Source organism: Oncorhynchus mykiss, chromosome 28 (genome assembly GCF_013265735.2).
Source record: "Oncorhynchus mykiss isolate Arlee chromosome 28, USDA_OmykA_1.1, whole genome shotgun sequence".
NCBI lineage: Eukaryota > Metazoa > Chordata > Actinopteri > Salmoniformes > Salmonidae > Oncorhynchus > Oncorhynchus mykiss.
Genome location: NC_048592.1, coordinates 35,363,040 through 35,385,473, shown reverse-complemented (window position 1 = coordinate 35,385,473; position 22,434 = coordinate 35,363,040). Strand labels below are relative to the sequence as shown.

General features: G+C 42.8%; 1 protein-coding gene and 6 non-coding genes across 8 annotated transcripts; 3 read left to right on the top strand and 4 right to left on the bottom strand.

The window, feature by feature from the left end:
- Positions 1-548: 548 nt before the first annotated feature.
- On the bottom strand, positions 549-13,249 carry LOC110509087 (WW domain-containing adapter protein with coiled-coil). 2 transcript variants are annotated; one of them, XM_021590045.2, is made up of 13 exons: positions 12,914-13,249; positions 12,629-12,662; positions 11,698-11,884; positions 10,849-10,928; positions 9,901-10,016; positions 9,499-9,593; positions 8,850-9,110; positions 6,479-6,601; positions 4,818-4,969; positions 4,527-4,612; positions 3,724-3,904; positions 2,309-2,436; positions 549-2,231 (listed from the first exon to the last, which is right to left on the bottom strand). In XM_021590045.2, exons 1-13 carry the CDS (start codon positions 12,952-12,954, stop codon positions 2,162-2,164), a joined length of 1,554 nt encoding a protein of 517 aa, XP_021445720.1. In that variant the 5' UTR covers positions 12,955-13,249; the 3' UTR covers positions 549-2,161. The 2 variants fall into 2 exon arrangements, with proteins under 2 accessions (XP_021445720.1, XP_021445721.1); XM_021590046.2 differs by having other exon boundaries at positions 3,724-3,901.
- Positions 13,250-18,537: 5,288 nt separating this feature from the next.
- On the bottom strand, positions 18,538-18,610 carry trnak-uuu. Its single transcript has one exon. It is a non-coding gene; the product is annotated as a tRNA-Lys (tRNA).
- Positions 18,611-18,778: 168 nt separating this feature from the next.
- Positions 18,779-18,850, top strand: trnaw-cca. Its single transcript has one exon. It is a non-coding gene; the product is annotated as a tRNA-Trp (tRNA).
- A 1,241-nt stretch (positions 18,851-20,091) lies between these two features.
- trnak-uuu lies at positions 20,092-20,164 on the bottom strand. Its single transcript has one exon. It is a non-coding gene; the product is annotated as a tRNA-Lys (tRNA).
- Positions 20,165-20,332: 168 nt separating this feature from the next.
- Positions 20,333-20,404, top strand: trnaw-cca. The gene has a single exon. It is a non-coding gene; the product is annotated as a tRNA-Trp (tRNA).
- A 1,246-nt stretch (positions 20,405-21,650) lies between these two features.
- trnak-uuu lies at positions 21,651-21,723 on the bottom strand. Its single transcript has one exon. It is a non-coding gene; the product is annotated as a tRNA-Lys (tRNA).
- Positions 21,724-21,891: 168 nt separating this feature from the next.
- trnaw-cca lies at positions 21,892-21,963 on the top strand. Its single transcript has one exon. It is a non-coding gene; the product is annotated as a tRNA-Trp (tRNA).
- Positions 21,964-22,434: the final 471 nt, after the last annotated feature.

Below are 22,434 nucleotides of genomic sequence, written 5' to 3'. Positions count from 1 at the left end.
AATGATCTTCTTGTCAGGTGGATGCCAAACTTGTCAGGTGGATTTAATTATCTTGGCAAAGGAGAAATGCTCACTAACAGGGATGTAAAAATGTGTGCACAACATTTGAATAAAATATGCTTTTTGTGTTTTTCAGCTCATGAAACATTGGACCAACACTTTACATGTTGCATTTATATTTTTGTTCAGTGTAAATTAAAAGCCTCCAAGGGAATCTAGGAGATAATGAAAGACAAGGTCATTGCTATTGCTAGCTCAATATTGCCATCTTGTGTCCAACGAAGGGATCAATTGAGCGTCATGTCATTTTAAACTAGCACAACTGTGCTTCTTATGCACTTTGCAGCATTACCAATATGCTGAATTAATGCAGCAATCACATTTGAATGACAAACATGTTTACACCGTACAGTAATACAAGTGACATTGTGCATTGTCAGTTGGAGGCATGGCAGTGTTGTTTTTCAGTCACCATCTCTGGAACAATGCAACGTCAGTATAAAAGTGATAAGTGATAGCCAACAGGCAAAAATGAGAATATCAAAAGATGTGGTAGAATAATGTATTTTATTCTCATATACTTTTAAGAAATAATATACAAAGCTATGGTCGCCCCATCCTCACAAAAACCTCTAATCCCCAACTATCGGATAAGTGAGTTCTCCAGTTCTGAAGACCAAAGTTTTGGCCGGTACAGTATGTCACTGATTGATCGGAGAAGTCTGAGGATGGAGTAGCTAAGTCTGTGGATATGAAAGAGTGAGACAGCATTGTTGTGTAAAATAGTTACGTTTAATTACTGAGGCCTAAAAAAAAAAAGTTTAACTTCAGTAAGACAAATGTAGCGAACGTTAACTACGGACTCCATTTAACTAGTGCTGTACTGGATTAGCTGGTATAGCCAAGAGAAAGGTGAGTCCCATGAACATAAGATCATCTCCACCCTCTCTTCCATCATCTTCACAAGAACGCAATTAATAATGTGCAACAATAATTTAGGTTTTACATAACCACGTGAAACTAAAGACCCTTTTTTCACAATCTCGAGAGAAACTGCACATAAGGAATTAATTACTCAAGATGAAGACAAAACAGACAAGCTTACAAAACAAAAAAACATCAAACGTTCAGCAGAAGAGGGGGAAAATGATCAAGTACAGATCAAAGGGGGGGTTCTGATGCAGAGGTCATGGACGACGAGAACGTTGCCCTTTATCGCATGATCCCATTGGGGGTTCGTGATAGGGACTGGGAGGTGACCTAAAGGTTCCGCCATGGGACAGTATGTTCTGAGAAGTATCCTGGCCCAACGTAAGAGGGGTCACAGGTAACTAAGTCTACAGACTATTCCCATCCAGGGGGGAGGGAGCGTGGACCGTCATAGACAACTCATGTCAAGCAGCTAAGAATCTTTGTCGGCTCACATTTTAAAAAGTACTCAGTGAACTGGGACTGCTAAATTCAGGATTCCTCACTGAATAGAAGCAACTGTATGAGTCTGGAAGGAATCAAAGTTGGCTTTTAAGAATATGCTGTTAACCTGTGGGCTGTTCGATATCCTATCTGCAATGTGACGCACCACTTCAAGTCTATGCTGAAGAAGTGTTGGCGTTTGAGTCTTCCTGGAATCAGTTGGCGATTCATACATCTCAAGTCAATCGGAGTCCCTTCAGTTCCCTCTCAACTTCAGTTAAGCCACAAGTCTGAGGAGAAAAAGATGCATTCCCAAACCAAAACTGGCTATCAACCGCAACAAACACAGTCCAACAGTTTCTCAAATCCAAAAGGACGCCAGCCGAGTTGATCAGGTAACAAAAAAGGTATGACCTGTAGGTTTCTCAGAATCCACTGGTTTGGGTGTCCATGAAAAGCTCAACACGGCTTCTGTATTATTTTAGCCTGCGGTTTCATAGAACAATTTACATCTTGGATGCCTAGACAAAATCTACACTTTTTCAGGGGCTTGGGCAGTGGTACGCTTCATTGCGTAACCCATGACGTCTTCAACAGGCCCAGTCTCTTGTCCGTATCCTCAGACGCCCTCTGGTTCATGACGGTACGGACGTGTTCAGACTGGGGCACATGGGGCATAGAGGACCGCGTCGCAGGCTTCGCCCGCAGCCTAAAGCGGTTCACCGTCTTTCATCTCCCACACAGGTTCTCAGACCATGTAAGAGTTCTGGTTCTTCAGCTTGTCCAGTTCTTTGCTCTGCTGTCTCAGGAACAGTATTCTGGGAGAAATTGACAGTTTTAAGAAAATAAACAATTTATCGTGAAGATGCATTCCTAGTGTGTGTCCTGTTCTCACCTCTGTTCCCGCAGCGTGGCCTGGATCTCACACACTCTGACTAAAGATCGGAGGTTTTTGAGTTCGGTGCAGATCTCAGACATGTAGAGACTGCCCATGTTGTGGGCATCCTCCCGTAACCGTGCTGCCTGAAAGAGAAAGGCAGAACCGGGTGAGGGGTTGCATCAAAATACACATCATGAACCTTAAAGCATTGAGGTCAAATTTCAGAGAAAAACATTTAAAGTTTTAATTAGCCATCTTCAGAAGGAAATATTTATCAGAAATGTATTTTAGTACTGGTTAGTCAGAGTACCAAGAAGGCTCCTGCCTAGAGTCCTAGGCCTACCTAATGGTTCCATAACCGACTATAAATGTGTACAAAAGTTTAAGTGGGCATGTCATGTCTGTGTGCCCAGAGGCTTACTCTCCCGCTTTCTGACCAGCCAGCGGCAGCGTTGTTTGGTGGTTCAGTTCTTTATAGTAGAGGCGAGGGCTAAATATTGACTAGAACTAAAAAGGGTTAGGGTCTCTCATCTGTCCACCAGGTTTCCATTAGCAGCAGCAAACCAAACAGAATCCATCCACTACATGGCATCCCAAACCAAACAGAATCCAACCACCACATGGCATCCCAAACCAAACAGAATCCAACCACCACATGGCATCCCAAACCAAACAGAATCCAACCACCACATGGCATCCCAAACCAAACAGAATCCAACCAAAACATGGCATCCCAAACCAAACAGAATCCAACCACCACAAGGCATCCCAAACCAAACAGAATCCAACCACCACAAGGCATCCCAAACCAAACAGAATCCAACCACCACATGGCATCCCAAACCAAACAGAATCCAACCACCACATGGCATCCCAAACCAAACAGAATCCAACCACCACATGGCATCCCAAACCAAACAGTGAGCTTAGCCACGCCCTCTCTTTTATCAACTTCAAACAGGAAATGGCCTGGGTGGCCTTGGATGTGTAGCTACTGCCATCTAAGGGTACAACATTTGATTGTATGATAGTGCCGTCTACACTAAATGCAATAAAAAAAACTGCTGTTTCGTAATAATGTGCACACAAATGGATTACATGCATATATCCTACTACCATCAAGGCATGACTAGTCCAAGTCGTAATTCAACAGTAGCAGCTTCTGTGTATCACGGTTATATCAAAACAGTGTGGTAGTATTTTGATAGACTGTATTTATCCCATTAGACATACAGTTGACAGACATCCAGACAGAAAAACGACTAACTCGACGTTCACTCATGACGATCACCCCATTATGCACCCAAATACCTTATTCTACCATCTACTAGAAACTGTTTTGAGTTGAACGCACAAATTCCTTTCTAAACAACTAACTCAACATTGAATGAGCAAAACCCATTGTCCCCACTTCACAGTGGAGGTCCTACCTGCTTCTCGATGTGCTCTGCGGGCCAGTTCTGGATGTGCCTGACGAGGTTCTCGTCAAAGTGAGAGGCCAGCGAGGGGGTGAAGGAGCCGGGAGCGCTGGTGAGGCCTGAGGCAGCGTTGGGAACAGAGTGGCCGCCGGTGGAGTTGCTGTTAGGTCCTTGTGGCGGACTCCCCTGACTGCTGGACGAGAGAGACAGCAGAGAAGTATAAGGACCGGGGGGGGGGGGGACAGACAGACCGGTCTTCTATATACACACACACACACACAACCCTTCCAGACATAGACAAGTACATCTCAACTAGGTCAGGGACACAGAGTTAGGTGACATTAGGAATAAGGACATTTGTCCACACTCATCCAGTGATACTATTCTTCTGACAAGGGTACAAAACGGGATTGCTGTACTTCCATTTCATAAGGCTGTGTATATTGTGGAGGCATACAAGTAATGCTCCGTGTCTACTAAGAACCATTCAACAAATCAAATTTTATTGGTCACCTACACGTGTTTTAGCAGATGTTATTGCGAGTGTAGCGAAATGCTTGTGTTTCTAGCTCCGACACTGCAGTAATATCTAACAATTTCACAACAATACACACATCTAAGTAAAGGAATTCAAAAAAAATATATATATGTATGGATGAACAATGTCAGAGCGGCATAGACTAAGATACAGTAGAATAGAATACAGTATATACATATGAGATGAGTAATGCAGAATACGTAAATATTATTCAAGTTGCAAGTGATTTCAAGTCTATGTACATAGGGCAGCAGGCTCTAATGTGTTAGTTATGTACCTCCGCTGTTGGAGAGTTCGGGGGTCCTCTGGACGTTTCTCTGCTGAAGCCTGCTGAGAAACTGGTCCTGGTTTCACTGGGGTAACCTGCAGAGGGACAAAATAAGAAAGAAAATTAAAAGCAAGCAAGAGGGAAGGAGAAGAGAGCAGAGGACAGATAAAATAATGGTGAGGTGGTGGGGGGGGGGGGGGAGAAAGAAAAACACAGATCACAGGGTTAAAATGACAAAACCATACCTCGACATAACACAATATCATTGGACAAGTTTAGAGTTTCCGTGGAGGTGCTGACCTTTGGTTGGGAGGTGGCGGGTGGCATACTGAGCAGGGGTTTCTGGGTAAGGAGGTTGGTCTGGGGCGTGCCATTCCTGGGCGACACGTATGAGCGGGGCGAGGAGGCGTCCGACGTTAGTGATATGGGCGACTGACTTGCCTGCAGGGCCGCTATTGGTTCGTGTCCAAGAGGCGAATAAGACAAAGGTACTATTTTTAATAAGAACAGCCTTAAATCTCACATACACAAAAACGGTATAACTACACTATAAATATGCCTATAAAGACATGAGTCATTCTAAAGGTTTCTTTTTTCTTATGCATCCAAAACGTTAATGAAAAGCAGTGGCTATCGTTGCTTAGAGGACTACCCTGGTTAAATACATCCATAGCCAAATTTGATAAAATATTCAACAACAAAAACGAGCAGACGTTGCCCTGAACGATGCCCATACATCTTCTTGAAAGACATTGGTCAAATCTTCAGTTAAAGCTTTCAACAATAACAGCTACCCTGAAAATATCCAATAGGCGAATCCTCCCAACAATAACAGCTACCCTGAAAATATCCAATAGGAGGATCCTCCCAACAATAACAGCTACCCTGAAAATATCCAATAGGAGGATCCTCCCGACAATAACAGCTACCCTGAAAATATCCAATAGGAGAATCCTCCCAACAATAACAGCTACCCTGAAAATATCCAATAGGAGGATCCTCCCAACAATAACAGCTACCCTGAAAATATCCAATAGGAGGATCCTCCCGACAATAACAGCTACCCTGAAAATATCCAATAGGAGGATCCTCCCGACAATAACAGCTACCCTGAAAATATCCAATAGGAGGATCCTCCCAACAATAACAGCTACCCTGAAAATATCCAATAGGAGGATCCTCCCGACAATAACAGCTACCCTGAAAATATCCAATAGGAGAATCCTCCCAACAATAACAGCTACCCTGAAAATATCCAATAGGAGGATCCTCCCAACAATAACAGCTACCCTGAAAATATCCAATAGGAGGATCCTCCCGACAATAACAGCTACCCTGAAAATATCCAATAGGAGGATCCTCCCGACAATAACAGCTACCCTGAAAATATCCAATAGGAGGATCCTCCCAACAATAACAGCTACCCTGAAAATATCCAATAGGAGGATCCTCCCGACAATAACAGCTACCCTGAAAATATCCAATAGGAGAATCCTCCCAACAATAACAGCTACCCTGAAAATATCCAATAGGAGGATCCTCCCAACAATAACAGCTACCCTGAAAATATCCAATAGGAGGATCCTCCCGACAATAACAGCTACCCTGAAAATATCCAATAGGAGGATCCTCCCGACAATAACAGCTACCCTGAAAATATCCAATAGGAGGATCCTCCCGACAATAACAGCTACCCTGAAAATATCCAATAGGAGGATCCTCCCGACAATAACAGCTACCCTGAAAATATCCAATAGGAGGATCCTCCCGACAATAACAGCTACCCTGAAAATATCCAATAGGCGAATCCTCCCAATGCATTTCTATCTGAATAGAAGTGTAATTCTATATATCCTAGTTATATACATCAACCAGGAGACACTGGAATGAAAAAACATTCTAACAGAGAGAGAGAGAGAGAGACATCAAAAAAAGGTGATGACGTGTGACAGCAGCCATACCTTGGTTGGAGTGTTGAGCAGCTTGGGAAAGAAGAGCAGTGATGTTGAAAGCAGACGGTCCAGCAGTGAGGAGTTTATGAAGCATAGACTGCAAGGAAGCTTGGGTAACAGCAGCCGCAAGGACTAGAGGAGAAAAACAACACACAGGACAATGAGAAACACACACACAGATACAGGCACCCCCCATATGCGTGTCATGTATGCAACACACACAGACCAGTCCATACATGAATATCAAGAGAGACGGGTTGTTGAGTGACAGTGATTTTCAAAAAGGCAGCATTATTCAATAATCAACTGTAGAAAAGAGGTGAGCAGACATGATATTGGACTTTTACCCTACGAGGTCCGGAGCCTGCATGTTTTCTGTTCTACCTGATAAATAATTGCACACACACCTGGTGTCCCAGGTCTAAAGCAGTCCCTGATTAGAGGGGAACAATGAGACAAAATCAGTAGAACTGGCTTTGAGGTCCAGAGTTGAGTTTGAGGGATATAGGCTACGCAAAACTGTCATTGAATGGGTAGTTTAATGAGACGATTTTATATTCACAACTCATGTGGTCGACGAGAAGCGGTTTTCTCAGGGTCGTCCATGCACAAGAATAGGACCCACAAACCCCTTCCCTCAATTGAGTTACTCCTTTTATCTCGATATGGTGAATTAAGCCTATTCAATATCTGCTCCTCTCTGAGTAACAGAAACTTTAGAAATCAAACCCAATGAGATGTCTTCTGAAATATCAGACTGAGGATCAAAACGATTGTGGCCTAGACAGTGTACAGCTAGGGACCGACAGATGCATGTTCGGCTAGAAGGTGTACAGCTAGGGACCGGCAGATGCATGTTCGGCTAGACAGTGTACAGCTAGGGACCGACAGATGCATGTTCGGCTAGATGGTGTACAGCTAGGGACCGACAGGTGCATGTTCGGCTAGATGGTGTACAGCTAGGGACCGACAGATGCGTGTTCGGCTAGGGACCGACAGTTGCATGTTCGGCTAGATGGTGTACAGCTAGGGACCGACAGATGCGTGTTCGGCTAGGGACCGACAGTTGCATGTTCGGCTAGATGGTGTACAGCTAGGGACCGACAGATGCGTGTTCGGCTAGGGACCGACAGATGCATGTTCGGCTAGATGGTGTACAGCTAGGGACAGACAGTTGCGTGTTCGGCTAGGGACCGACAGTTGAATGTTCGGCTAGACAGTGTACAGCTAGGGACCGACAGTTGCATGTTCGGCTAGATGGTGTACAGCTAGGGACCGACAGTTGAATGTTCGGCTAGATGGTGTACAGCTAGGGACCGACAGTTGAATGTTCGGCTAGATGGTGTACAGCTAGGGACCGACAGTTGAATGTTCGGCTAGACAGTGTACAGCTAGGGACAGACAGTTGAATGTTCGGCTAGATGGTGTACAGCTAGGGACCGACAGTTGAATGTTCGGCTAGATGGTGTACAGCTAGGGACCGACAGTTGAATGTTCGGCTAGATGGTGTACAGCTAGGGACCGACAGTTGAATGTTCGGCTAGATGGTGTACAGCTAGGGACCGACAGTTGAATGTTCGGCTAGATGGTGTACAGCTAGGGACCGACAGATGCATGTTCGGCTAGATGGTGTACAGCTAGGGACCGACAGTTGAATGTTCGGCTAGATGGTGTACAGCTAGGGACCGACAGTTGAATGTTCGGCTAGATGGTGTACAGCTAGGGACCGACAGATGCGTGTTCGGCTAGATGGTGTACAGCTAGGGACCGACAGTTGAATGTTCGGCTAGATGGTGTACAGCTAGGGACCGACAGATGCGTGTTCGGCTAGGGACCGACAGTTGAATGTTCGGCTAGACAGTGTACAGCTAGGGACCGACAGTTGCATGTTCGGCTAGATGGTGTACAGCTAGGGACCGACAGTTGCATGTTCGGCTAGATGGTGTACAGCTAGGGACCGACAGTTGCATGTTCGGCTAGATGGTGTACAGCTAGGGACAGACAGTTGCGTGTTCAGCTAGATAGTGTACAGCTAGGGACAGACAGTTGCGTGTTCGAGTCGCGGACAACTGTAGTCTTTTAGCTTCTCCTAACCTGCAGCTTTTGTTCTCCTAACCTGCTATGAACAGACCCTTCTGAAGCCAAACCCACTGGTTCTGTTGTAACATGATCACTTCAGACATCAGAAAATCCAAATTTGTGTTTCACATTTCAGTATAGCAAAGGCTTTTTTCAATACCTATGCTGCATCAAGTTACAACGATCACACCATTACTCCAGAGTTGACCTTTGAACCCCAAGTCATATTTTCAGGCAGAGCTTATTTGGACCCAGGTCTGCTAAAGCTCAAGAAGGAGAACTGTGGTGTTGGGCGACTCACCCTCATTGATCTTGGCCATGTCCATGCTGCCATTGCTCATCTGCAGGGTGGCCTGCAGCGCTGGGAGAAGCTGCCGCAGGAGGGCGGGGTCTTGGAGCAAGCCCGAGGCCTGAGATTGGACAGAGGGGGACACGGGGACCATGGAGGAGGATGAGGAGGGGGTGGGGTTAGAGCCAGAGGCCTGGTTCAGACCCGGATTGGTGGAGGAAGATGACTGGGAAGGAGCAGTGCTGGAGGACGACTTGTCCCCTGAAGTACTCTCTGTGGAGGGAAAGGAAGAACAGGACTGAAGAGACTCTGGCTTGATAGACAGGATGCACCTCTCTGTGGTTCAGACTGACTTGCTGTACTCATATCCATTTTGTTCATTGAAAAGGTGATAGCCATAACGCATACAGGTGTCAAGTCTTTTCAGATCAGTGCAGAGGAAGGAGAGGACGAGGAAATAAGTCACTTCTTACCATCGACACGCGGCCAAATTCTAAGACAGTAGATGATTTCACATTTCACAAAGGTATAGTCATACTATAACAACAACAAAAAAGTTTTATTTAAAGAGGCAAACATCAAAATCCAGATGTGGTTAGTGTATCTGAATCTTAGACAGCAACTCCCATAAACGACCCCCCTCTGTAGATTTCATACTTACTTGTGGTGGCTGTGTCCACAGACTCTCGTCTGTAGTCCCGGTCTTTAGGGAACGTGTTGGACTCCCTCTTAGACGGGTCTTTTTGCCTTTGCTCTCTGGACACAACGAAATACAGAAACTGAAGGTCATTGTCAGGATTATTTCATTATTTGTTTCATTATTAAACAGTGTAACTGCTGGTTGAATTCAGTATGGGAGTGTTAATGTCAGAACCTGTACTCTACCAATCTAAGTTATGGGACCTTTCAGCATGTTCAATCGATGAGGTTCAGAAATAGGGAATATTGGGCCATATTGGACTGTATTGCGATTTAAGGTAGAAACGGAAGAGTTTAAGCGAAAGAGAAGAAGAGTATGATGTTTATGAGTGAGACATTGTTTTTCCATTGGTCGAGGCCTTACCTCTCCAGCCAGTCTTTGGGCTTCTCCCACTGAGAGACCTCAGTCCTGCAGTTGTAGTAGTACTTCTTGCCCGAGGAGCTGATGTGCTCCGACCAGTCGTCTGCAGGCTCGTGAGGCTGAGGGAAGAAGGCACAACATAAAGGTCAACTAACTTAACACTAGCGTAGGTTGTGGGTTCAAGTAGGCCTACATTTGGAAAATCAGGATAAAGGCTAGCGGCTAGTAATCAGATTCTAATGTGAAAACCGGTGTAGGAGATACAGGGGCTTGTAAGTAAGCATTTCACTGTAAGGTCACCTGTGACTAATAACTTGATTTGACTTGCTCAATAATTGATTGATTCGACTTGCTGATCCTGCACACAATTTAGGCTAGTCTGTCTCAGTCAAATGTGGTTGTCAGGGTGCATGTCAATATTCTGAAACTCTGCATATCTGTGTTACCCTGCCTATATAGAGGACAGATTTACAGCTGTGGCTATGAGGATGTGCCCAACAAGGCTAGCAGTGATACTTGGCTACTGGGCCGCTTCAGGTCCATTCATCCGGTAATTTCTTGACACAAGTGTATGCTGAGCTAACCCTTCAGTTCCAGGGGCTGATAACTCAATGCGAAAGTAACTCTAGTCCACTGTTTCTCTGCAGATGAGAGGAGGGGTTTGTTTCTGGTTGTGAATGTAGGCAAAAAAAAAAAAAAAAAACTCTTGTGAGCTGAAAAAAAATGTCTCTTGATAGACAGATTATCATGAGGATGGATGGAGACAAACACCAGAGAATAATCATCCTTTACACAACATCCCGACAGACCCGATTGACATAATTTGTCACACAAAACTGAACTGTAAACAAGCAGAGCTTGTCCTGTGGCTTAGAGACCCATGTTCGAACCCCAGCCTGGTGGATGCCTACTTTCAGAAATCACTGGTTCAAGTACAACGAGGTATCTTACTGTGTCTGACGCCTTGCTTTGATTTGAGTGCGAGTTGGAGCTGTGGTTGTGAGAATTCTCTTGCGGAGAGCAGCTGGTCCCTTTAAAAGAAATTATATGATGAGAACATCTACGAAGGAGACCACACTATTAGCAACCATAGACATGACAGGTTAGGCTACCCCCTATCCATTGAACAAAAGATGTTTGCAATACCATGGAATTTACAGCAGCTTTCCATTTCATGAAGCACCAAGGTACAGTAGGTCAAAAATGTATACTTTAGTGCCCAAAATAATCATAGTAATGTAGCTAGCCTAGGTGCACTACGGTTTCGTCATTCTACAATACTCTCTCATTTGACAAGACAACGTCGAGTTAACTAGTTTAAAAAAGCCCCTGTGGAACTTCAGCAACAGAACTTTCATGTTAATCTTGCATTGATGTCTGTGTATAGACTTGACCGACAGTTTTGTGTGGATATCTTCAGTCATGAATTGGGCCTTACAGACTCAACGTCTTGTTGTACACAAGTAGCCATGCATGTTTGAGCAGGTGTCATGTATGCAGAAGTAGTCCAAGAGCTCTCAATAGCCCAATTTACAGTGTAAATCAACAGTTTGATGTAGGCTATTTCTAGCCTGGACCCAGATACGGTGGTGCTGTATAGCCAACTCCTAGGGCTGTTTGGCATAACAAGGCCCACAGGAATAGGCTAAACAGCATAAACATATCTAGGACCAGGCTAGGATACCTGAACTGGCTAATCAAAAGCAAGCTTCTCTGTGCACACAAGCAAAAACATTTAAGTAATATTACCAAAATACAGAGAAAAGGTTATTTAGCTAGGTTCTTTCTCTTTGGGCTTACCACCATCTTGGCCTCGGAGTGTGTGAAATGTTTTTGTTTTGCTGTGTCCGTCACTGTGCTTATTGACTGGACTTTCATCAGAGTGTCGGAGCATTTTGTAGGGTGGTGTAGGATCTGACAACCCATCTCGCATTTTATCGTGACGGTGAAGGGTGGTAGATTGACTCTTGGGCTGGGATTTGTGTGTCTGCAATACATATAGGCTTGTGTCAGTCAACATAGCAATTCAACGTTTCCTCTTTATGGATGAACACCTTTCCACCCACTGACATATGATACTGTAGGCCTACTTCCTACTCTTGACATTGATTGTGCTGTACTTTTCATCCCTGCCTAGCTATGTATGCACAACCGTTTGTAACGTTGTTTCTTGCACAGCTAGCTAACTAGCTTCCTTAACCCACTTATTTTTTGTCTACATTTGTCAATTTCTTGTACTGCAATTTTAGCCATTTTACGTATTCTGAGTTACTACAATGGTTACTACATCCATCCTTTGTGCAGTATTCACACCATCAACATAGATAGCTAATCGATTAGATCGTTATGCTCCATTGGTTATCTAACTGGCTATCAAGGACTGTATTTAAGTTAGCTAGCTATCGCGTAAAAATAAACATAGCTAGCTAACGTTGGTTGGCTAACGACTAGCTGGCTAATGTTACGCCAAGGGAAATACAGTCGGCAGCTAGCTTGTTGGTTAACTATAAGTTATTGTTCAGCATTAGTTAGCTAGGTAATTTACTAACTAGTTGTAGCCCAACTTGTGTTCACTGACGTTAAGGTAATTTTGCCAAATCCTGAACCAAGGCTTTTGAGTTGCAAAACTAAAAGCCAGCTAAAGGCCTGCATGGCTTACGAGTTAACGTACGTTAGCTAGCTAACACACTTGCTAACTACGTAGCTAACGTGCTATATTCACTTGCTTTACCTGATAGGGCTGTGAATCCCTTCGGTCGGTACACCTGAAATATAGACAAAAGAAAGTTAGCTAGCTATAGGCACACATTTGAAATGTTGATGCTGCAAAAAAAATATTATACTAGCTAACTAGTTAGCCACTGTAGCTACTGACGTTAGTTACCTAGCGACAACGTAGTTCGCTAGTTGTAACTAACTAGCTAGATAAATGAAAACCTTAGCTACATAGCTAACATTATTATGTCAAGGGAAGGGTAGAGCTGTCAAAGAAGTGACAAAATGTATTGTCGTTTACCCATCGCTGAGTCTCGGTTGTTTCCTTGTATGCATTACCATCAATGCCGTGTTGATGTGTGTGTGCGCGAAGGGGGTGAACTATTGACAACAAAATAATATTATCGTCTTCAGTTAATTTATCTTGGTGATGTCTTGGTAATTAGTTAGCCAGCTGGGAAGGCCAGCAACTAGATTTGCACAGTGGATAGCTATGTTGGCCTTTGGTCCATTATTTTCTCGCCTAAACTGCACAATCTCTTCTGTGCAGTGCCAGTGAAAGGAAACAGGCGTAGCAATGAAATCTGCCCCGCCTCCACACACTTAGCTATTTCCGGGATACTCCCTTGTCGAAAAAGGTTCGCAAACCCTTCAGCTAATCAATGATTTGCAATGCAGTCAGACGAATTGCAGTGGTTGAAATAACAACAAAGCCCATCTCTGAGAATGCACATGGCTGATGACATTTGATGATTGAAAAAGTATTGATACAAAGGGTAGTATAGGTCTTTGCACTTTCCCTGCCCCGGCCCAGTATGTCAGATAGTCTAAAGTTAAACAACTCAAAGGGCCCAATGCAACATGACAGAATTATAAACCAACCCCTAGTCTCTACCCTAGTGTTTTTCATTCTTCCATGGGCTGTGCACAGTACTACCCATTATAACTCATCAACGTATTGCAAGTTAATTGAATTTCATAGCACTAGGCTGAGACAAAAGCCCACATACACTGGCCCTTCGGTACCAGTAAGAACACAGCCCGGAGAGCCTATTTTTTGATTGACCCTGTTCTGGATAACCTACTGATCAGGACCAATGCTGTATTTCTGTATCCTTGTCTGTCTGTATAGGACTAATGATGAGGCGACATTAGACCATCCCTATATCTGGCATTGATTACCAATGCCTGGTCTAGTTTACCCAGGTCTAAAGGAACCAACGATATACAACTGATTGGAAAACTTTTAAGGGGGAGGAAACTGGTGATAGTCGCATTGGGCTAATACTGTCTGGTTCAGACTGGCTCATTGCTTTTACTGTATTTTTGTCTCCTATTCTGTTTCCATGTGGCTGTTCAAATGGACCCCCACCTGCTCTCTGGTGAGTGTTACCTTATTTGGACTGTGCTGAGCTTGCTGAATTGCATATTGACAGCAACTTTATTTACCATTATTTTAATCCTATTGCTCTAGAGAATTAAAAAACAAACTAATTAATTAATATTAATGACAAATAAATTCAGCACTTTAGACACGAACAGTATGTATCTAGTCTGATTTATTAAGCACCATTTCTTAGTTTTTCCTATTCTCTTTAAATTATTGAGTCATTTTTTGGGGCCACCTAATACAATAGTTATCTTTTAATTGTTAACTTTAAGTCACAAACGGACTAAGTTGCATGTTAGTCAGCTTTTTAGGAATATAGGTCTTCAGCCTGTATACTTGCTTTCATGTATTCCACAGATGCTGATTGATCTGTCTCAGTGTACAATTTGCTTTCAAACAAATTGCTTTCAATAAGGCTACGCTTACACAGACAGCGTAGTTCTTTTTTTTCTTCACTAATTGGTCTTTTGACCAATCAGCTCTGAAGAAGATCTGATGTATAAACAGATCTGATGTGATTGGTCAAAATACCAATTAGTGTGAAAAAAATAACCGAATTGGGCTGCCTGTGTGAACCCAGCCTTAGAGTTACAGCTCTATAACTCACATTTCTATCTGAAATCAGTCGTGTACCACACAAAACAAAATAATAGACCTTCAAAACAGGACATGTCCCATAGGGCAGCGTACAATTGGCCCAGCGTCGTCCGGGTTTGGCCGAGGTAGGCCGTCATTGTAAATAATAATTTGTTCTTAGCTGACTTACCTAGTTAAATAAAGGTTCAATTTTTAAAAAAAAGTTTAAAAAAGAACATGTCATTGCCTATCTTATCCACTTGGTGGCAGCAATACCATACAAAGGAACACGACTTCGGATGACAGCTGTTTCCTTTAATTTTTCTCCTCCTTTAAGATCGCCGGACACTTCATTAAACATCTGAGGCTGAGACTCCACAGAACAGGACAGGTTCACCGTATGCTCCAGTAAATGTCATCTCTGATAATAGGTCAAATCATAATTCTGTTGTCTTTTGTTTAGGAATGACGTGCCAGCCAATGCAACTATCCAAGTTGGTCAACCAGTACATATCTAATACCAATTGACAATGAAAGAAAATACTTGCCTTGATAGAAAATAAAGGGATGAGTGAATACAGCCAAATGTCACTACTGCATGTAGATATCAACATTCTCACCAAGTTATCTTTCCACAGACAAGGTGTATTGCTGAGTCTTTCCACTGGACCAATAGGTACGTTTGGAGGAGAGTGTTTTTGTGATGGAGTGACCTGTGACCTGCACAGCATTAATATTTACCTTGAAAGTCTGACTAGACCAGTGTGTGTAAAGGAAGACATTGAAGACTAATTTGGCATACTGACATGTAGATGTCATAAGATGGTATGTTTGGGAATACCTTACATGGGCTCTCCTAGCTGATGTTTTCACCACACCCTTGGTTTGACCTCTGACACCGTTTGACTCCTCCCTCATGACCCCTGACCTTGTCCTCTGCTCTGACGGGTTATTTATGACCCTCCCACTGACCCTCTTGTAAATGGAGGGAGAGGAGTGTGTGTGTTCGTGTGTAACTCTTCTCTCCTTTGCTTCACGTGTGTTTGAACTGCTGTCCTTGGTGATCTCTGGGATGAAACCTATAATGGACAGAAATGAGGACATTGCGTTTCTAAAAAAGGTGATCATGCAAAGGAGATTCCACCAACTGGTCAAGGTGAAACTGGCTTTATCTACTGTGATGTCACAGCAATGCTACAGTTATGATATACTAATGATATCTGAGAACGTTTATCATGTACAATTACAATATGTCATAGTGTGTAGTTATGAAAACGCAAGAGGGATGCACTGGGTAGTATTCACTAGGAACCAACTCAGGCTGAAACGGGGAGGGACTACACTTTTTGCTGCGGTGTGCACAGTGTGCACATCCCTCTTGCATTTCCACAACTACACGCTATGACCTACTACTATAATAATGAATAGGACAGATGTACATTGTCTGTGATGTACTGTAATAGTACCCCCACCGTCACAGCCTGAATCTGGTTTGGAAAAAGGATTGGATATAGAGACAGAAAGATTTTGTACAGGAGTACAAGTGTCCCCACACTGTTTATCCATTGACTATGTCACTATTACCTATCTGAGGCAAAGCTTTGTTTTAAAGGGATATTATTTATTCTATACAGAGTGAAATCATGGCAGACCGTTTTCAGCATTAAGATAATTCATTTCACCCCAATGGGTAATGTTTCAGTTTGGCTACAATTGATGTCAACTCTAACATAAAGTGACTCTGAATATTCCCACTCTCCCATAACTCTCCACCTACCCTTTAACTCTCATCCCTTCTCCTGTTTATACTCCTTTAACTCTCAACCCTTCTCATGTTTATACTCCTTTAACTGTCAACCCTTCTCATGTTTATACTCCTTTAACTGTCAACCGTTCTACTGTTTATACTCCTTTAACTCTCAACCCTTCTCCTGTTTATACTCCTTTAACTCTCAAACCTTCTCCTGTTTATACTCCTTTAACTCTCAACCCTTCTCATGTTTATACTCCTTTAACTGTCAACCCTTCTCCTGTTTATACTCCTTTAACTCTCAACCCTTCTCCTGTTTATACTCCTTTAACTCTCAACCCTTCTCCTGTTTATACTCCTTTAACTCTCAAACCTTCTCCTGTTTATACTCCTTTAACTGTCAACCCTTCTCCTGTTTATACTCCTTTAACTCTCAACCCTTCTCCTGCTTATACTCCTTTAACTCTCAACCCTTCTCCTGTTTCCACTCATTTAACTCTCAACCCTTCTCCTGTTTATACTCCTTTAACTCTCAACCCTACTCCTGTTTATACTCCTTTAACTCTCAACCCTACTCCTGTTTATACTCCTTTAACTCTCATCCCTATTCCTGTTTATACTCCTTTAACTCTCAACCCTACTCCTGTTTCTTAAGTACCTTCTCCATATATCTCACTCCTCCGCTGTTCTGTAGTTTGTCCCTTGTGGGTACCCATACTTGTTTCTAACATGCGCAGAGTTCAGTAAACATGTGGAAAAGATAGATGCTGTCAATACCTACTCATTTAATTTCACTAAGGTTCCAAAAAAAACCTTGTCCTTGTTCATCCTCTCTTTTCCCATCCCATGTTCTCCTCCCATTCCCCTTACTCTGTTAGATAGCCACTCCAGGCCTGGTTTAAATCATCAATGTCTACTGAAGGGGCCAAACCAAAGAGCTGTTTTCTTCAAAATGGCTACTGTTTGCTTACAGCAGAAAGTAATGACCTACAGGCAGACTTATGAATAGTTTCGCTGTTACTGTTGATGTTGTTGTTAATGTTGCTGTCGCTGTTGATGTCGCTGTTAATGTTGATGTTAATGTTAATGTTACTGTTTCTGTTACTGCTGCTGCTGCTGTTACTGTTACTGTTGCTGTTGCTGTTAAGGTTACTGGTACTGTTAACTTCTTATGGCTTGGGGGCAGTATTTCGACATCTGGATGAGAAGCGTGCCCAAAGTAAACTGCCTGTTACTCAGAAGCTAGGATATGCATATGAATGGTAGATTTGGATAGAACACACTCTACAGTTTCCAAAACTGTTAAAATAATGTCTCTGAGTATAACAGAACTGATATGGCAGGCAAAAACCTGAAGAAAAGTTATCCAGGAGGTGGGATTTTTTTGATGTGGGTAGTTTTCAATTGAATGCCTATTGAGTTTCTAATGGGTTAGGATCCAGATTGCAGTTCCTATGGCTACCACTAGATGTCAACAGTCTTTAGACATTGGTTTAGACTTGTTTTCTGAAAAATGAAGAAGAATGAGACCTTGCTGTCAGTGGACTGAGGAAGCATGCAGTACTGGTTTGCGCGCGTGACAGAGTGCGCGCCCTTCGTTGTTTTTCATTTCTATTGAATACGCAATTGTCCGGTTGAAAATGTATTATTTAGACAATTGACAACGTGAGGATTAATTATGAACATCGTTTGACATGTTTCAACAAACTTTGCCGGTACTATTAGGATGTATTCGTCTGCATGTTTTGACCTCCTTTGAGCCAGTGTATTACTGAACACAATGCGCCAACAAAACAGAGTTTTTGGGATATAAAGAGGGACTTTCTCGAACAAAACAAACCTTTATTGTGGAGCTGGGACTCTTGTGACTGCAACCAGATGAAGATGTTCAAAGGTAAGTGATTCATTTTATCGCTATTTATGACTTTTGTGACTCGTCTACTTGGTTGGAATATGTTTTTGTAAGTGGGGCGCTGTCCTCAGATAATCGCATGGTAGGCTTTCGCAGTAAATCCTATTTGAAATGTGACAAAGCGGCTGGATTAACAAGAAGTTCATCTTTAAGCCGATGTATAGCACTTGTATTTTTGTGAATGTTTATATTGACTATTTCTATATTTTGAATTTGGCGCTCTGCAATTTCACCGGATGTTGTCGAGGTGGGTTGCTAGCAGAACACCTGCGCCAGAAAAGGTAAACATTAAAGCAACGCCCAAACAGGGACTTGAACCCTGGACCCTCAGATTAAAAGTCTGATGCTCTACCGACTGAGCTATCTGGGCTCTGCATCTGCTTATTTTCAGACACTTAACCTGCCGGGCAGAGGCACGTGCTGATGGGGGTGGCATTGTCAGATGGTTCATTTCCCCAGAGAACCAGGCCTCCATTCCAAATTATACACTCATTAAAATCTGAACTAGGCATCCTCTCCAAAGATGTTAAATGTCAATGACCTCGTGGCGCAATGGTAGCGCGTCTGACTCCAGATCAGAAGGTTGCGTGTTCAACTCACGTCGTGGTCATGGTTTTTATGTGTGCAATCTCTGCCGCCTTTACTCAGTGAATCAGCACAAGTACCAATGTGGCTTTACAGTACTAATCTCGCACAGAAACGAACAAACCAATGCTGCTTTTGATGAAAATTGTCTCTCACAAAAACCTGGCACACTGCAAAATCTTAAATGAAATCATGTGATTGTCAGTCTTCGAACAGGGAGTTTAATGTATGCTTGGGGGCAGTTTTTTGATGCCTGGATGAGAAACGTTCCCAAAGTAAACTGCCTGTTACTCAGGCCCAGAAACTAGGATATGCATATAAATGGTAGATTGGGATAGAACACACTCTACAGTTTCCAAAACTGTTAAAATAATGTCTCTGAGTATAACAGAACTGATATGGCAGGCAAAAACCTGAAGAAAAGTTATCCAGGAGGTGGGATTTTTTTGATGTGGGTAGTTTTCAATTGAATGCCTATTGAGTTTCTAATGGGTTAGGATCCAGATTGCAGTTCCTATGGCTACCACTAGATGTCAACAGTCTTTAGACATTGGTTTAGACTTGTTTTCTGAAAAATGAAGAAGAATGAGACCTTGCTGTCAGTGGACTGAGGAAGCATGCAGTACTGGTTTGCGCGCGTGACAGAGTGCGCGCCCTTCGTTGTTTTTCATTTCTATTGAATACGCAATTGTCCGGTTGAAAATGTATTATTTAGACAATTGACAACGTGAGGATTAATTATGAACATCGTTTGACATGTTTCAACAAACTTTGCCGGTACTATTAGGATGTATTCGTCTGCATGTTTTGACCTCCTTTGAGCCAGTGTATTACTGAACACAATGTGCCAACAAAACAGAGTTTTTGGGATATAAAGAGGGACTTTCTCGAACAAAACAAACCTTTATTGTGGAGCTGGGACTCTTGTGACTGCAACCAGATGAAGATGTTCAAAGGTAAGTGATTCATTTTATCGCTATTTATGACTTTTGTGACTCGTCTACTTGGTTGGAATATGTTTTTGTAAGTGGGGCGCTGTCCTCAGATAATCGCATGGTAGGCTTTCGCAGTAAATCCTATTTGAAATGTGACAAAGCGGCTGGATTAACAAGAAGTTCATCTTTAAGCCGATGCACTTGTATTTTTGTGAATGTTTATATTGACTATTTCTATATTTTGAATTTGGCGCTCTGCAATTTCACCGGATGTTGTCGAGGTGGGTTGCTAGCAGAACACCTGCGCCAGAAAAGGTAAACATTAAAGCAACGCCCAAACAGGGACTTGAACCCTGGACCCTCAGATTAAAAGTCTGATGCTCTACCGACTGAGCTATCTGGGCTCTGCATCTGCTTATTTTCAGACACTTAACCTGCCGGGCAGAGGCACGTGCTGATGGGGGTGGCATTGTCAGATGGTTCATTTCCCCAGAGAACCAGGCCTCCATTCCAAATTATACACTCATTAAAATCTGAACTAGGCATCCTCTCCAAAGATGTTAAATGTCAATGACCTCGTGGCACAATGGTAGCGCGTCTGACTCCAGATCAGAAGGTTGCGTGTTCAACTCACGTCGTGGTCATGGTTTTTATGTGTGCAATCTCTGCCGCCTTTACTCAGTGAATCAGCACAAGTACTAATGTGGCTTTACAGTACTAATCTCGCACAGAAACGAACAAACCAATGCTGCTTTTGATGAAAATTGTCTCCCACAAAAACCTGTCACACTGCAAAATCTTAAATGAAATCATGTGATTGTCAGTCTTCGAACAGGGAGTTTAATGTATGCTTGGGGGCAGTTTTTTGATGCCTGGATGAGAAACGTTCCCAAAGTAAACTGCCTGTTACTCAGGCCCAGAAACTAGGATATGCATATAAATGGTAGATTTGGATAGAACACACTCTACAGTTTCCAAAACTGTTAAAATAATGTCTCTGAGTATAACAGAACTGATATGGCAGGCAAAAACCTGAAGAAAAGTTATCCAGGAGGTGGGATTTTTTTGATGTGGGTAGTTTTCAATTGAATGCCTATTGAGTTTCTAATGGGTTAGGATCCAGATTGCAGTTCCTATGGCTACCACTAGATGTCAACAGTCTTTAGACATTGGTTTAGACTTGTTTTCTGAAAAATGAAGAAGAATGAGACCTTGCTGTCAGTGGACTGAGGAAGCATGCAGTACTGGTTTGCGCGCGTGACAGAGTGCGCGCCCTTCGTTGTTTTTCATTTCTATTGAATACGCAATTGTCCGGTTGAAAATGTATTATTTAGACAATTGACAACGTGAGGATTAATTATGAACATCGTTTGACATGTTTCAACAAACTTTGCCGGTACTATTAGGATGTATTCGTCTGCATGTTTTGACCTCCTTTGAGCCATTGTATTACTGAACACAATGCGCCAACAAAACAGAGTTTTTGGGATATAAAGAGGGACTTTCTCGAACAAAACAAACCTTTATTGTGGAGCTGGGACTCTTGTGACTGCAACCAGATGAAGATGTTCAAAGGTAAGTGATTCATTTTATCGCTATTTATGACTTTTGTGACTCGTCTACTTGGTTGGAATATGTTTTTGTAAGTGGGGCGCTGTCCTCCGATAATCGCATGGTAGGCTTTCGCAGTAAATCCTATTTGAAATGTGACAAAGCGGCTGGATTAACAAGAAGTTCATCTTTAAGCCGATGTATAGCACTTGTATTTTTGTGAATGTTTATATTGACTATTTCTATATTTTGAATTTGGCGCTCTGCAATTTCACCGGATGTTGTCGAGGTGGGTTGCTGGCAGAACACCTGCGCCAGAAAAGGTAAACATTAAAGCAACGCCCAAACAGGGACTTGAACCCTGGACCCTCAGATTAAAAGTCTGATGCTCTACCGACTGAGCTATCTGGGCTCTGCATCTGCTTATTTTCAGACACTTAACCTGCCGGGCAGAGGCACGTGCTGATGGGGGTGGCATTGTCAGATGGTTCATTTCCCCAGAGAACCAGGCCTCCATTCCAAATTATACACTCATTAAAATCTGAACTAGGCATCCTCTCCAAAGATGTTAAATGTCAATGACCTCGTGGCGCAATGGTAGCGCGTCTGACTCCAGATCAGAAGGTTGCGTGTTCAACTCACGTCGTGGTCATGGTTTTTATGTGTGCAATCTCTGCCGCCTTTACTCAGTGAATCAGCACAAGTACCAATGTGGCTTTACAGTACTAATCTCGCACAGAAACGAACAAACCAATGCTGCTTTTGATGAAAATTGTCTCCCACAAAAACCTGTCACACTGCAAAATCTTAAATTAAATCATGTGATTGTCAGTCTTCGAACAGGGAGTTTAATGTATGCTTGGGGGCAGTTTTTTGATGCCTGGATGAGAAACGTTCCCAAAGTAAACTGCCTGTTACTCAGGCCCAGAAACTAGGATATGCATATAAATGGTAGATTTGGATAGAACACACTCTACAGTTTCCAGAACTGTTAAAATAATGTCTCTGAGTATAACAGAACTGATATGGCAGGCAAAAACCTGAAGAAAAGTTATCCAGGAGGTGGGATTTTTTTGATGTGGGTAGTTTTCAATTGAATGCCTATTGAGTTTCTAATGGGTTA